Source organism: Canis lupus, chromosome 11 (assembly GCF_011100685.1).
Source record: "Canis lupus familiaris isolate Mischka breed German Shepherd chromosome 11, alternate assembly UU_Cfam_GSD_1.0, whole genome shotgun sequence".
In the NCBI taxonomy this organism is placed as follows: domain Eukaryota; kingdom Metazoa; phylum Chordata; class Mammalia; order Carnivora; family Canidae; genus Canis; species Canis lupus.
The window spans coordinates 18,433,417-18,449,822 of record NC_049232.1 but is presented as its reverse complement, the minus strand read 5'-3'; the positions used below and the strand labels follow the sequence as shown (position 1 = coordinate 18,449,822).

At 36.8% G+C, this 16,406-nt stretch overlaps 1 protein-coding gene across 3 annotated transcripts in view; it reads right to left on the bottom strand.

The window, feature by feature from the left end:
• Nucleotides 1–16,406, bottom strand: part of MINAR2 (membrane integral NOTCH2 associated receptor 2) — a 27,389-nt gene extending 10,983 nt beyond the window's left edge. For 2 of the 3 annotated variants that reach the window (XR_005366652.1, XM_038552063.1), the window contains exons 1-4: nt 15,975–16,406; nt 14,395–14,574; nt 13,842–14,018; nt 1,013–1,237 (exon numbers count right to left, since the gene is read on the bottom strand). Coding sequence is in view for 2 of the 3 variants with exons in the window: in XM_038552063.1 (XP_038407991.1) it covers nt 1,013–1,237; nt 13,842–14,018; nt 14,395–14,574; nt 15,975–16,058 (666 nt within the window). In the remaining variant the exon portion in view is untranslated. Of the gene's footprint in view, nt 1–1,012; nt 1,238–13,841; nt 14,019–14,394; nt 14,575–15,200; nt 15,877–15,974 lie in introns of all 3 variants that reach the window. The other variant, XM_038552064.1, reaches the window with a different exon arrangement.

Sequence of the window (16,406 nt, the reverse complement as noted above, 5' to 3'; positions counted from 1 at the left end):
TGCTATGGGGGAGTGTCTGTTATGGAAACTTCACTGGAAAAGAGGTTACATTAAGAAGGAGATACATTAAATCTAGCAGGAGACTGAAAAACCTCAAAGACTCCAGACAATAAGATATTTCAAGAGTGCTCGTTTGAGATTTTTTTTTTTAAGTGTAAGAGTTTACACTTTTGTCCTCTTTCCAACAGAAAAAAATCTTCAGGTGCTTAAAGTATGAGACTCGGAGCAGATATACCTTCTTAAGTGAAGTATAAGTGGAAAAAGTCAGGCCTCCCTGGCCCTGGGGCAGGCAGGGGCAAGCTAAGGCTGGGGAGGAATCCAGTCCACTCAGAAAACAGAGGGCCACTCTTCCTGCTTTGTAGGTATTTCTAGATCTATTTGAGAGATGATACCAGGGGGAGAAAAAAAAAGAAAAAAAACAAAGAAAGACTGCGGTTGGGTTTAAGCTGGGTGAATGAGTTCATTGCATACTTTTCTTGTGTTGAAATGTTTTTGTTTTGTTTTGTCACTGAGACATAGGACACTGTCCAAAATGTAAATCTGCAATCTTAAATCACTGAGTGGGCTTGGAATAAGATGACCCTTGGTGAGAACTGCCTTGTACCATGCCTGAGACAGAGCACTGAATAAATATTTTTGAATAAATGCAGAATAGGGAATTCTTAAGTGTTCATGAAATAAACGGTCACAAAACTAGGGGAAAACATACAAAATCTGGCAAATTAATTTTCATAAACCTTTTACCTTCTAGGTGAACTTTTCTATGTCACATCATTTCTTTCTCTCTACACTAGATAGATGCCAGTATATTGCTGCCATAGTCAAACTCAGAACAAATCAATAAACACATATTGACTAGGAGAGAGAGAGGGATGCCTGGAGCCAAAATGACCAGAAATCGAGAGATTTGGGTCTAGTGAAGAGTGTTTGTCACCTTACTACCCATTTTTTAAAGGAATATTTAGCTGATATTCTTCATCAATTGAAGGAGGTGATTCTTTGCTTTGAGTACCTTCAGATGCCCAGAAAGGTTTGTATGCAGGGAATGCCTGTCATATTCCTCAGCGGTCCATGAGGGATTCTTTTTTCTTTCTTCCATAGCTTCCTCCAAACCTATGTCACCATAGAGTGGGTTATTCTTCAGAACTGATGACAAGGATGGTGGAGGATGATCCACAGCAACAGCACCCTCTGCATTGGATCGCCTCATTTGCTGAGCAGTGATGGTCTTTTCTCTCTGTTAGGAGGCACAGGGACAAGGCTTCTTTTACCAATGGGTCACTGGAGGATGAAATGTGAAATAACTGCCCCTGAAAATTTGTGGATTCCACCTGGAAACCCAACAGATTAGGACAATGAATGAGGAAAGGATTCTAGGATCTAATCTGACCTAGAATCCTGTCATTAATTAAATTTTCTTCTTTGTGTGTGATCTTGTTCGCTTCAGTAATCATTTATGAAAATGCTCTTTTATAACTACAGAGAAAGAACATTGTTTTTTAATTCTAATAGCAGAATTCTGGACAATGCCAGTTTTTTTTTTTCTCACCTCACTTACAGTGATATTTTTTTTTTTTTTAAGATTTTATTTATTTATTCATGATAGTCACACAGAGAGAGACAGAGAGGCAGAGACACAGGTAGAGGGAGAAGCAGGCTCCATGCAGGGAGCCTGACGTGGGATTCGATCCCGGGTCTCCAGGATCACGCCCCGGGCCAAAGGCAGGCGCCAAACCGCTGCGCCACCCAGGGATCCCCTTACAGTGATATTTAATGACATTTTACTTCTATTTGTGTATTCCATGACTGATAAAAATAATATTTAACCTTGCTGTATTAATCCAGCAATGTCAAGATTAAAAGGCATTTTATAGATATGCCTTGGCTTTCAAAAAACTCTCTTGGGACTCGTTTTTCAGATAATGTGAAGGACAGAACAGCATCATACTCCTTTATGTGTCTACAGACCAGCTGGCTATTAGATGGCTCTAATATTGACTTAAAGATAGATTTTTAAAATCTTTTTTTTATTGAAGCAAAATATACTTATAGAAATGTAACATATCATAAATGGATAGCTCAATAAGAAATAGAACATTACCAGCATACCTCATGTTCCCTTCTTGATAACCCTTGCCTTCTCCCTGCCCAAGGACAATCAGCATCTCGAATTTAGCAGGGTAGGGTAATTATGTTTTTCTGTGTATGATTGACCTGCAGGTTTTACTTTGCTTTTTTTCACCCCTTTGACTGTAAAATTATTATGGAGGTAGAAACATTTTGCATTGAAATTTGTTCATTGGCTGAATAAAATTAAGAAGAAACAAAAAGCTTATAGATTAATGCCTCAGTTATAATGGGCATCAAGAGAGAGAAATTCTACATAAGACAACTTAGGTTTAACCCTTAAAAACTGGTGACACATTTCATTAATTTACAGCAATTTTTTAATACATGTGTTTCACATATTTAAGTCTTCCTAAACAGAGAAATTTCAATAGCAATTAATATTACTCTGAGTTATATTTCTAATCATCAAGACACTGATTCCCTTAGCATATATTGGGTATATAGGTCACATTAAGTACATATTTATATAAGCTAGGTTGTGAAATAGTATTACATACAGTTTCTTTCTGAAATGGCTGATAAGCCAAAAAAAAAAAAAAAAAAAAAAAAAGAAAAGAAAAAGAATCATCTAGATAAAACCATTCATATTCTCTTTGGCCTTAAGCTTCCCTAATTTTCTTAACCCATACATTTTTTTATGGGTCAAGTTAGAGATCTCTGAATTTATTAGGTTGTTGGTCTGCTCAACATCAATTTATATTCTTCAATACTGAAATTTTCAATGAAATAATACATCATCTTGACTTAGCATTTGTCTTTAAGATGGATGGCTTCATAAAAAAAGTTTCTGAATTGAGAAAAACAATTTGATATGAAATTTAGATCATTTCAGCTTAGCATAATTCTGACTTAAGGTTTTTTTTTTTTTTTCAAGGCTAGACATCTTTGATCATCTTTGAGAGGGATAATTCTTCAGGCATTAACAAATTTACTTTGTCAGTTTTCTTGCCCACTGGACTATTTCTTGAGCTTCTTAAGTAAGAAAGCTCTATAAATGAGGAAAAAACAATTTTGAGGGTCAGGAAAAAATAACAGACTCTATTGCAATTAATACCTTGAAAAACTAATAGGTATAAGATAACAAAATAATTTTAATAATTATTAATTCAGAGCTATCGTCTAAAAAGAACATTCAAGTCGTTAATTCTAAACCATATTCTTGAAAGTCTGAGATCTATCCTAATACATGGTGCCATTTATTTGTGTGTTGCATGACAATTTCATGTCTGAAATATATGTGAAGAGAAAATAGAATATCTTTGCTAAGAATTTGATGGCAGGATAAAAAACACTGATTATAGTTGAGGTTCATTTATATTTTGGTAATTTTTTTCAAATAACTTAAGAAAGAAAAAAAGGCATGTATTTGATTTTAACTCTTGACCCCACATTCTGGATAGATTACATTTACCAAAGGAAAACTCAACAGTAATTCTATTATTTTAGTCATACAGACTCTAAAATAATTTGTATTTTTAAATATTAAAGGAAAGCAACACTTCAAAGCTTACCTAGACTTTTCTGTATTCACCATTACTTTGTCCGTTTTTCTTTATACATTTTAATCATTATTTACACCATTTACATATAAGTAAATTCAGTAAAAAGAGCAAAATAGAATGCATTTTGAGACAAACAAAAAACTTAGACTATAGAATTAATAGACCAATAAAGAAAGAACCTCTAAAAAATGTACTTAAGGAAGAAACTTGATAATAAAAGTAAAGATTAAGATGCAAAAAGAAATGCTGAGCAAAAAAAAAAAAAGGAAAAAAGAAAACTGATAAATCTCTCTATATCTATGGAAGTATTGATTTTATGATAAAACAGATAATGATTAATTTGTGAGTTTTTAAATAAGGGATAATTAAATCACTGAACTGGAAAATTTAACAGGTATTTTTGATCATAACATTTTAAGAAATCATGTCAGTGAGAGCACAAAAATATTAGTAAAAATAGAGAAAGACTATATAGTTTCTAAATCAGCAGAGCAGTAGAAAGATAAAGGAAACTTGATCATAAGACAACAAAGCTGAAAAAAAGAGTAGAGGGAATCTCAGAAAAATATTAGAAATTTTAGAAAGCATCATGTTAAATGTAAATAGACTAAACCTTTTAATGACAGAGATGTCAGATCAGATTTTTAAAATTAAATTATGTAATATTACAAGTGGAATACCTAAAATATAAGAACTCAAAGAATGAGAGTGAAAGAATGTGAAAAGATATACTGGCAACTACAGCGAAATGAGAGCTACATATTGTGGTGTCTAGTTAAACGCATATGAATTTTATTCTCCCCTCCTGAGCACAAAGGATGACTGCCTTTCCCAGTTTGGTTTGAAGTTATAATGGGGCCAGCTCTTTCCTAGTTGATGATTTATGGATAAAAGTAATAGCACCATTGAGCCTGGTTCCTGAAATCTCCCACAAGATTTTGGCTCACTTTCCTCATTTCCATTTTTGTGTCACTATTAAGCAAGGGTTGCATGATGGCAGAACTATAGGATGAAAGAACTTGAGGTCATGGGTTATTGCTTGGAAAAGAGCTGCCGCTAAAATCTACCTGCCCTTCCTCAGACTTTTCATGAGCAAGAAAACTCTTTTATTTTTGGGATGCCTAGGTGGCTCAGTTGGTTAAGTATCTGACTCTTAATTTCAGCTCAGGTAATGATCTTAGGGTCCTGGGACTGAGCTCACTGTCAGACTGTGGGCTCGGCAGGGAGTGTGTTTGAGGATTCTCTCTTTTCCCCTGACTCCACCCCTGTTTTCTCTAATGAGTAAATAGATCTTTAAAAAATATTTTATTTTTAGTTAGTGATATTTTGTGAGGATATGTGCTATCACAGTATGGGCTAGCCTATCTTCCCTAATACACAAAATGGTATATCTTAAAATTCCATAAACATGTGGCATGGGTTTAGCAGCCAAGAAGTGGAAAGAGATAAAACACATCAGCAGCTGGACTGATGCCTATTCACAACCTATAGTAAAAAACTGGCATAAATGTCATCTGTCATAATGCAATCCAACTACTTTGTAGCTCTAGGAGAGATACTTACAAATAATCAGAACATTTATGTACATATAATGACATTAAAATAATCAGAGCATTAATGTGATACAAGGAAGAGATGAGATTAGAGAAAGAGCTGGACAGTTGGAAAGAAGAAATGAAAGAGTAGAGAGGACCTAGAAATTCGATGCCCTCTATCCTTCTATTGTTGAAGATCTGTTTGCAGATCCCAAAACCAAAACACAGAACTCTTTAAGAAAAAAAAAGTTGAGCAAAATATGCCTATTGAAATTTCTCAGTTGAATAAAGTGACTTAAGATAAAGATCATGTAAGGCTGCACTTTCATAACTCTTATCCCTGAGAGTTTCTATGTGGTTGTCACTGACTTTAAGAATACAGTAATGGAGGCACGAAAGCCAGTTTGAGAATTATGCCTTCAGAGAACTTCAGGCATGTTTACTGATTTATAAAACTGACAGCAAGTAGTCAGTTATGTCAGGTAAGATTACATTAATAAATAGCCTCCTAAATTCTGTAAGAAATATATTACCGAAGAGATCACAAGCCTACACCTAAAAGCTTTTGGGTATTTAGATATAAAACAAAACAAAACAAAACAAAAGAAAGCAGTGACAATAACCCTAGATTTCCACATTTCCTAGAGTAGAAGTAAACTTTGAAGCCTACAAAGGAGAGTCTACTTTTGCGGCAAAAAGAGAGCAGTAGGGGATCCCTGGGTGGCTCAGGGGTTTAGCACCTGCCTTCAACCCAGGGCATGATCCTAGAGTCCCAGGATCGAGTCTCACGTTGGGTTCCCTGCATGGAGCCTGCTTCTCCCTTTGCCTGTCTCTCTCCTCTAAAAAGCAGAATCATGATCTAATCAATCTTTCACACCTTCAAGGAAGGAGGCCACACAAACTATTCCCATGGGATCTCAGAATTACTTTGGAATAGTGACTACTGTGTCTTTAATTTTTCCCATTCAGAAAGGAAGAATTTATAGATTTAAAAAATATATTTATATATGTAGTTATTATGTAAAAAACATATTATGCATATTATTACATATTATGTAAATACATTTAAAAGAATAATAAACTGTGGCAGGGCCTGGCTAGCAAATCCATTTCTTTTTATGGGCATACAACAGCCCATGGACTAGGACATAGGACTGGATTGGGACATACCCTAACTCAGGATTGACCCCGGAAATTCCTGGATTCTTCGGTTACTCTCTTTCCAATCTACAGGCCCAGCAGAGATTCTGATACAGTAGATCCTCAAGAAGGAACAGTCTGGATTCCATTTGGAAGCCAAGCCCTAGGACATCCATATCACTCATATCAGACCTGGTATGAGACATACATTTTATTGTGTTAAGTCACTAAAATTTTATTTGTATCTACAACATAAGTTAAGCTAACCACCAAGAAAGTGTGTGTGTGTGTGTGTGTGTGTGTGTGTGTATAGACACACACACACACACATATCAGACAAAATAGGTCTTCTTTTTTTTTTTTTTAAAGATTTTATTTATTTATTTATGAGAGACATAGAGAGAGAGAGGCAGAGACACAGGCAGAAAGAGAAGCAGGTTCCATGCAGGGAGCCTGACATGGGACTTGATCCCAGGTCCCCAGGATCCCACCCTGGGCTGAAGGTGTCGCTAAACCTCTGAGACACCCGGGCTGCCCAAACAAAATAGGTTTTAAATAAAAGACTTTGTTAGACACAGAGGATTGCTACACAGTGAAAAAAGGTAGATATCATTAGTAAAATATAATAATTCTAAACTTGTATGCATCTAATAGTCTCAAACTTTATAAAGCAAAACTGGAGATAATTATAAGGAGAAATTTGTAAATACAATTTGTATTAAGCAGACAAAACAATTACTAAAGATAAAGAAGATCTGAGCAATAAAACCAACTTTGATCAAGTGAAATATACTGACATCTTTATTAAACAATTGAAAATACTAATTTTTAAAATATATACTACATGTTTACAAAAACTGATAATATGCTAGACTATAAAACAAATTTCAAAGACTCGGTATTATATGGATCATGCTGTTTAAACACGGCCAACTTTGTTAGAAATTTATATATCAATTTCAAAAAGTTATAGTACCACATTTTATAGAAAACTAAAACATACACTTCAAAGAAATAATAACGGAAATTAATTTTGAACAGAATGAAAATGAAAATTGTAAATTTGTTGGCCAGAACTGAAATGAGTATTTTGAGGGATTATTATAGAAAAATATGTTTGCATGATAAAAGCAGAATGAGAAAATTAATGAGATAATAAGAAACAACACAGATAGAAGTAGAGAAAATTATACTGCATATTAACTGCAATTTAATATAATTTTAAAAGAGATAGAAGTAGAAATCAATTCATATTACAAAGGAAAAAGCTAATACACAATGGAGAGAATGAACAGTATTGAAAACTATTTCTCTGGAAGGGCTGGAAAGACTGAAATACCCCTGGCCATACTGCTCAGGAAAAAAGACACAAATCCACAGGGTTAGAAATGTAAAAGAAACATGAGTAAAGACATAGCAGAGATTAAGAAATGTAACAGGAGAATAATCTGAGCAATTAAAAAATTTATATACAACTGGGCAGTTTTCCACATAACTTACCAAACTTAAGGAAGAAAGTGAAAATGTTAATAAACTTGTGATAATTTGACTAACTGAATCAATAGCTTAAAATCTACCCCAACTGCACACATATTGAAAAATACCCAGCCAAGAGATTATTGCAGTCATCTTCTACCAGACAGTCTTGAAAACAGATCATTCCTATTTTTGTCAAATATTTCCAGAAAATAGGAAAACAAAGAATATTCCACAGTTCATTTTATGAGGTTGGTATAAACTCCTGACAAAGGCAGTTTAAGTAAAAGAAAAGGTCAGTTATAGGCCAATTTCTCTTATAAGCACAATGCAAAAATTGTGAATCATCTATTGCTAAAGATAATTCTACAATATGTATAAATTATACATACCAGGATAAGACAGATTCATACCAGGAAAGAATTTTTACCTGGAAGGTGATTTAAAAAATTAGAAGATAAATGTAATTCACTACATTAAGAGGGAAAGATGTAGGATTTCGTAACAGATTCTGAGAAAGATTTTGAAAACATTCAACCATATTTAAAGCATACTTTCTTAGCAAACTAGAAATATTAGGAAATCTTTAAAAACTAATTAAGAGAATCTGCCTTAAACTTCTAGGGCATAGTTTACCAAATAATCACAATATTAGAAGCATTTGTTTTAGTTTCGGAATTAATACAAGGATGTCAATAATCACAAACATTCATGTTACTGTAGTAGAAGCCCCAAGCAATACAATAAGAACAGTAAAATTAAGTAAAAAGAATAAAGATTTTAAATAATGAAACAAAACAGCAGATGGCATGATTACAGGGATATGTATTGTCAAAAGAGAATAGATTAACAGAATTTCAGGATTTAAGATCAATATATAATACTTATATAGTCTATAATAATCAATGGCATACATGAGTAACACTATTATAATATATGATTTAAAAAGTTCTAGTGTTAAGAATAGTAAGTGCTATAAGTATTTAGATTTATAAACCTAACAAACTTTATGAAAACGTCTACATAGAGAATTATAGGACTCATTGAAGGGCCATATGAGGTCCTGAAATGAAAAAGATATACCATGTTTATGGATTGGGAGAATCACGATCATAAAGATTTCCATTTTTCCCCAATTTGATCTGTACATGCAGTGAAATCCCTTTTATAATCATAATGTAAACAAGGCATTTTGTTTATTACTTGTGGGAGTACAAACAAACTTGTGGTCCCCAGGGACTACAGTAATTCTATTTCCCAAACTGCTAGAATGGCTATCTTTATAAATCACAGATTTGGTCATGTGATTCTCTTGCTTAAAATTTTTCACCAACTCCTCAAAATTGTCAAGATAAAAATATAAAATCTCACAATTACTAAGCCTTTGTGGTTTCACCCAGGCCTCTCTTGAATCTTGTCTCCCTGCCTTCACCTCCACCTAACCAGGGCTCTGGAGTCACATTCTCTCATAACACTGATGGTGTGCTTCCTTAAGGCTTTAGTGCCAGAGGCATTTGGGTTTGGTCTGAGAGTTGTATGGTGGGGACAGGTTGGGTGTTGTTTCTGGCAGCTCACTGTCCAAAGCTAAATTCCAAACCCCACTGGAGATTTTGTGAATTACATAAATTTAGTCTAACTTGATAAATCATGTTTTGATATTTGCCTGTAAATCCCTGAGCAACTAAATGATGCCCCCAATCTATTTCCCAGATAATAATTTAAGTGCTTCAAAGGTTCTATAACATTTCCCCAAATATAGGCTTAAAAATGGGAGACTATTTGGCAAGCAGGGCTGTTCTATTCAGAACAGTAAGTGGAGGATTAGGAATAGAGACATTCTTATGGAAGGCAGGACAGATCTCAAGGACATGTCCAGAGACAGGTTGAATTATAGCATACAAAACAAACAACCAAAAAAAAAAAAAATCCACCCAAAACAAAAAACTGAGAAGAGACATCAGAACTTAAGGGGAAGAGTTAGCTATTAAGATAGAAAAAAAAAAAAAAGGGCAAGGTGAATAGGAAATAAATCCAGGAGATGACACTGTCTAGAACTCAAGGCAAGAGCAATCTCTTACCCTTGACCTTTTACTGCAACTTACAGGTTTAGCATGGAATGCTCTTGGGTTCTGAAACAAATGTGATACAAGCCAGGAAAAGATAAAACAAAGAGATTAGTCTGAAAAGATTCCGAAGTCTATGCTAATAATAATAATAATAATAATAATAATAATAAAAGAGCCCACTACAGTATCTGAAACATATTTTATCATTTAAACTAAAAAAAAAAAAATCTGCCTTTTCCTTTCATTACCTCGTTTTTATAAAGGGATTGGCAGAAATATTTGGAATACAATTCCAAATGCCTTCATCAGACACATGCCCCAAATTATTTTAACAACCAGAAACATTAGATTTTGGCGAACGTTTGTTCATTGCACTGAGATGGAATTTATTGTGAAGCTTCTTTACTTCTCTAGTGTAAGAATTTAAGAAGTATAAATATAGTGGAATCAAGAAATATGCACTCATACTCTCTCCCTGCAAACATGGCGACCTGTGTGTTTCCGCAGCATGGGATTCAGTGTCCTGGGGGAGGGGAGTGGCATGCATGAGAACAAGTGCTTGCTTTTCTTTATGCCCAGAATTACTTTTGCATGTAAAAGTGGCTTACAGAATTTCCTCTGAAATTGGAATGTGAGTTTTTAAGAAAGCTTTGAGAGATAAATCATGGATATAAATATGATGCATATATTTAGGAATTCAACCCCATATTTGGGATTATAGGATATGTGTTTTAACTGCTGAGGTACTATTAATTTTGGAGGTAATGGTTGTAGTTAGGTACTTTGACATTCCCTGAGGTAGTCTGAATCCCAAACACCATGCACCTGGGTGCTATAAGACCCAGGGATAAGCCGACACAACTCTGAAGTCTTTGTGGATTTCATGTGAGCATAAAATCTACTACTTGAGTTATGGATTGACAGGTGTATTGACTATGTTTCCTAACACCACCATCTATGCAGACACAGACATACACACAGAGACACACACAGCCCTGCATCCACACTATAAATAAGGAAAAGGCATGTAGTATTATCAACTGTTTTTTCAAAATCCAATGAAAGGATAATTTCAACACAATTTGGAATACTGTCAAATAATAATAATTTCTTAAGCTTTTATAGGAAACCTTTTCTTTCAATTATTTTTATCTCATATTGTACGTTCTCATTTTTAAACAAATACATAAAATTAATATTATACTATTTTTTCAAGTGGAAATACTGAGGCATGAACCAAATAAGGGCCATAATAAATGTCTCTTAAAGTGGCTTACTATGGATTTGAGATAAGACACCAAATTTCTAATTTCTTTGTTCATTGCTCTACCCATTGGCTAAATGTATCCCCAACAGAGTGAGGGTTTTATTTTATTTTATTTTTTTAAAAGATTTTTAAAATTTATTCATGAGAGACACAGAGAGAAAGGCAGAGACATAGGTAGAGGGAGAAGCAGGCTCCCTGTGGGGCTGTTATGCAGGACTTGATCCCAGGACCCTGGAATCAGGACCTGAGCCAAAGGCAGATGCTCAACCACTGAGCCACCCAGGTGCCCCGAGTAAGGGTATTAAAAGAAGAACTTTTGACAGCTACCACCTCATGCACACCTAACACCTTAACATACCTGGTATAGTCAGTGCCTTCTTCTAGGTACATGACAGCCACTTAAAACTTTCATTATGTCTTTCTATTTTAGATTTATATTCTATGCCACAAATACATCATTCCTGAATTTTAAGATCCAGCCAGGGAAAGAATTACTTATTCACATATTATAAATAAAAGTAGTAAATGTAAATCGTAGTTAGTCCTAATTTGTGTCATGCCTCCCCAACTACCTGAATTTGTAAGATTTATTCCCCCCAACCCTATGGACCATCTCAATAGCATATTGGCCTTTATTCTATGTCATTTAACGTTTTTTTTTTTTTTTAAGAGTAAAGGATAGGGCAGCCCGTGTGGCTCAGCAGTTTAGCATCTGCCTTTGACCCAGGGCATGATCCTGGAGTCCCAGGATCGAGTCCCATGTCAGGCTCCCAACTTGGAGCCTGCTCCTCCCTCTGCCTGTGTCTCTGCCTCTCTCTCTGTCTTTTAAGAATAAATAAATAAAACCCTTAAAAAGAGTAAAAGGATAACAGATTTACTAGGTTTATGTGCAGTTTACAGTTACCAATAATATATCTAAAGACATAGAAGCAGATTTTTATTTACCTCCTTGGTTTTTCCTTGGAAAACCACTTCAACTCATCAGGGCCTACCTATTGAAAAAGACACCCCCTTAAACATTGCATGCATTTCACTCAGGTTTAGAAACAACATTCAACGGAGTTTTAAACCATGCAGATTCACAGGAAGGAAATAGGTTAACTCCAGTAACAAACAAAAGATGTTAGATTGATGTCTTCCAACCTCAAAGGAATTTATTGGATATGTTTTCTTTGACTAAACTTCATTGCATAGGAGGGCCAAGGTTTTCTGAACTGATTTTTGAGTCATTTTGTTCCATGATATAAACAATAAGGAAGGAAAGGGAGGAATTTCATTGCATTTAGCTTAAAATACAAAAATGAGAACCCAAAAGGTATGTATGGATGGTGGGAAGAATTTTAAAGATTATAAAAGGGAAGGAGTCACATTTTTTTTTTTTTTTTTACAAAGGCAGTTGTCATAACAGGCTGCCTTATGATGGAAATAAATTAAAATCCTTATAGGTGGAGGAAACACTTACATAATCATTTGAGTGTACTGGATTTGAATGATCTCATGATAAAGGTCCCCAGGAGCCCACAAACACACCACAAAGGAATCACTTTACACCAGGACTCATGAGTAGCAACTGTTTCTTAAAAGAAAACAAATTTCTGTTCAGGGAATTTGAACTACTCCAAAGGATTTAATGACTTGCAGGGGTTTGTAGGTCAGTCACATCTGTTCTGAAATGAAATGCTTCTTCCTGTTTCAAAATTGACTAACCCTTAACCCCATTAGCCCTCACGTCTTAAAACAAAGATTATTCCTGTTTCATGAGCTGTGCCACAGTCAGGGCCTTTATGTTTATTTCAGCACATGGAACTCATCACGGTTTTATTCTTCTCCTTTGGTCAGCAAAAAGAAGCAAGATGCAAAAGAAGAAAGCAACAAATAAAGTCTGCTCTGGGTTTGAAGTTCTGATTGTTATGTCCTGTCCACATGGATACCTGTGGAAAATAAGAGTATCTAAGACGATAGCCAGCACTTTTCCAAGGAGGAGAGCTCCCTCTATTTCCTTTTCCTTCAATCATTAGGTTTTCCATTGTTCTGCTGAATCTTCTCTGCGTGCAATGAAATGGAGCCCAGCTAAATCAGGCAAAAGCAAGTTCCCTGGTTGTCTCAGAGGCTGTGTTCCAGTCCCCAAGCATCTGCTGCTTTGTGCTTAGAACACACCAGAAGATAGAGGTAGGTTTGTCCCTCCAGAGTCTTACCTGCAAGTGCAACAAGTGGTTTGAAAAATTCTGAAGGGAAGGAGTAAGATGAAAAGGAGGCAATAAAACAAGGACAGACTGAGAAGCTAGTGCTTAGCAAAAAACGAAGGTCGGGGGAATTCACATATTTTATAAAGTGATCGGAGAGTTTCCTTATGCTAAGGAAGAGAGAAAGGCCTTTTTTATATTGTAAGAGTGAGATGCTACTTTGTCACCATGTTCCCTACTGCCTTTTTTTTTTTTCCTTTAGGGGACAACTAATGAAACAGTAAGGGACACCTGGGTGGCTCAGTGGTTGAGCATCTACCTTTGGCTCAGGGTGTGATCTTGGAGTCCTGGGATCAAGTCCCTCATCAGGCTCCTCACGGGGAGCCTGCTTCTCTCTCTCTGCCTATGTCTCTGCCTCTCTCTCCATGTCTCTCATAAATAAATACATAAAATCTTAAAAGGAAAAAAAAAAAAGAAAGAAACAGTAGATAGTGAGAAAGAAACGAGCCCCACCCCATGTATTTGGTCTCCCGGATTTTTACCTGTGAATACACAAGGTTTTGCCAGCGTTGGGTGGGTAGGTAACTCCCCCCTGGAAACCTCACCAGGCTGCCCTGAAGAATTGCTGAGCTCCTCATGAAAGACTTCACATCGAGCTGCAGGAATTTGTCAGGATGGTTGTTATTTGGCAAAACAGAGAGGTCCATGTCTCCCTTCGTCTGCGGTGGAACACAAAGGAAGCAAGAGTGCTCTTGTCAGACTGGTCCATTATTAATGAGCCTCAGGACGCTCCAACCGGCATCTGAAACCAGGTCTCGCAGCCACACTGGGGTGGCACGCTTGAGACGATACATCAACACCCAAGAACAACGCAGCATCCTGCTTTGCCTTTCACACACACACACACACACACACACACGGTGCTTGAGTGGGACAGATGGGGCTACACTTATCAAATAGAACAAAATGCCCAGATCAGATATGCGGTGCTGAATGTCTCTCCACACAGCATCAGTTTCAGAGGAAGTATTCTTTGGATCAAGACTGCCAGAATTTCACTGTCACAGTCCATAATCGGAGCACATGAAATATCACCTGGACGGGAGATATGACTTCATTTTTCTCTCTGAACGTCGCCCAGCTAACACAGCTGACTTGGCCCAGGCCTATGCAGCCTCCCACGTGACGGGCAGGATCTGGTTTCTTCTCCTGTTTTGACTCCCAGAGTCTCAGGCTCATGTGAAACCTGACCACGTTTAGGTTGTCAGCTCTGGCCTGAACGGAGAAATGGCAAGAATTTGCTTTAGAGTTTGCTTCGGTAATTTAGCGCCCCCTTCTACTGCCTTGACCCATTCCTTATCTGAGGTCCCCCTGACTCTGTGTCGAGCCGGAGAGCCCCCTCTGGGGTGTTCTGGGGTTCGTATGGTACACTTGGAACCAGAGAGGACCATGGCTGCTGGGTTTGGATGACGTGCTGTCCTAAGTGAACCCATCTGCTGTTCAGAGAGCCAAGGTGGGAGTGAGGCTGTGGACCTGGGCTAAGCCAGAAGTAGAGGCGACTTTAACGGAGATAAGCTCTTACATTTCAAGCCGCTCTGCCTCGGGCAACCCATACTCCTCGTTGTGAAAATATGGATTTCCATCTAGAAAAGGGGAAAGCTCCCCACCATGAGAAGGCGAAGGATAAACACATTGGCAGTTTTAAAAAGACACAGGTTGTTTGTTATGTTTGCACCTCTGTAAACCCATCTGCTTCAGCAGGAAGGTTTCTCTTCCAGGGGTAAATGGGGTCACATGTGGAATGTATCAGCACCAGATTTCAGAAGAGTGCCATATAGCTTACAAGAAGCAGCAGCCAGGATGTTTGTTCTCAATCGAGCAAGACACTAGAGAGTACTTACCTTCTTCATAGCAAGAAGCGTGGGGGAGTTTGAAAAAATCAAGTCCTACTTACAGTTGGAAAACTAGATTAAACAATCAACATTTTCTGTAAGAATTATTTTTTGGATCCAAACTCTTTCACCGTCTTACAATATGTCAAATACATTTGGGTGGTTTTTAACAATGCGTTTCCTGCAGAAAGTCAGAGGTACTTCATGACAGTTAACCATAGAACAGTTGAATCGCAAGTGCCTTCAAGAATCAAGTGTATTATGTGTATGTGCAAGTACTTGGTACTTTCTGGATTTTCCTGGCGGCTGCCAGAATACATCTAATGAATAAATATTTCTCAGGCTGTTTGCTTTTCCTAAAAGATTCTTCAGGGAATAACACACATCTTCACGAAGAACCTTACTTCTCTTTGGCTCTCTATATTGGCAAGTGGAGAAACAGAACCTAGATCCAAATATATTTGATTAGGCCTTTTCTTGAGCCAAAGTATGAGGTAGGTGAAATGAGCCTTCAGTTTTCCTTAGGCATCCTTCTTTTAGATCCCTCCACCATGCTCTAGACGCCTGGAGGGGTGTACACTGTCTCCTTCTGTTTATTAGTTTCAGACTCTCCATTTTTGTTCACCATTCTTTTATGGACCTAAATTATCAGTTCTTATTTCTTACTAGTATCTCTGTAGATAACCTGCATGACAAACAATTGGAAAATCAAGCTTTTCCTCTTCTCTCCTGCTACTGGCTATTCCTTCCCCTTCCCTGGCCCCCACCTCCAGCCCAACTCACCCCACCCTGTGCCTCTGGTAATGCTAGTCCTTCTGCCTGGAAACATTTCTTCCTAACTCTGGCTGTTGACCACCTCCTAGTCATCCTTCATGGGCCATTGCTGATAACTCACAGCTCACAGAACCTTTGCACATTTTCCCAAGTAGGTATGATTTCTCCTTCCTTTGAAATCTTAGAGCAATTTGTTTATACTATCATCTTACTGTTCTATCATCTTTACAAGCCCTACACTAGATGATACATTACTAAAGAGCAGCCCTTTTGGATGCTTCCTTCCTCTTGAGTCATGTCTGAAGACCCTCACGAAGTCCTTTGCTCAATAAATAATGATGGCTCTAGTCTTTTCCAAAGCCCTAGGAAGGGCTCTACTCTGGTTGGAAATTGGTAATCCAATTAAATTTGGTTAACGAATGGCTTAGTGTTGTTTTTCCA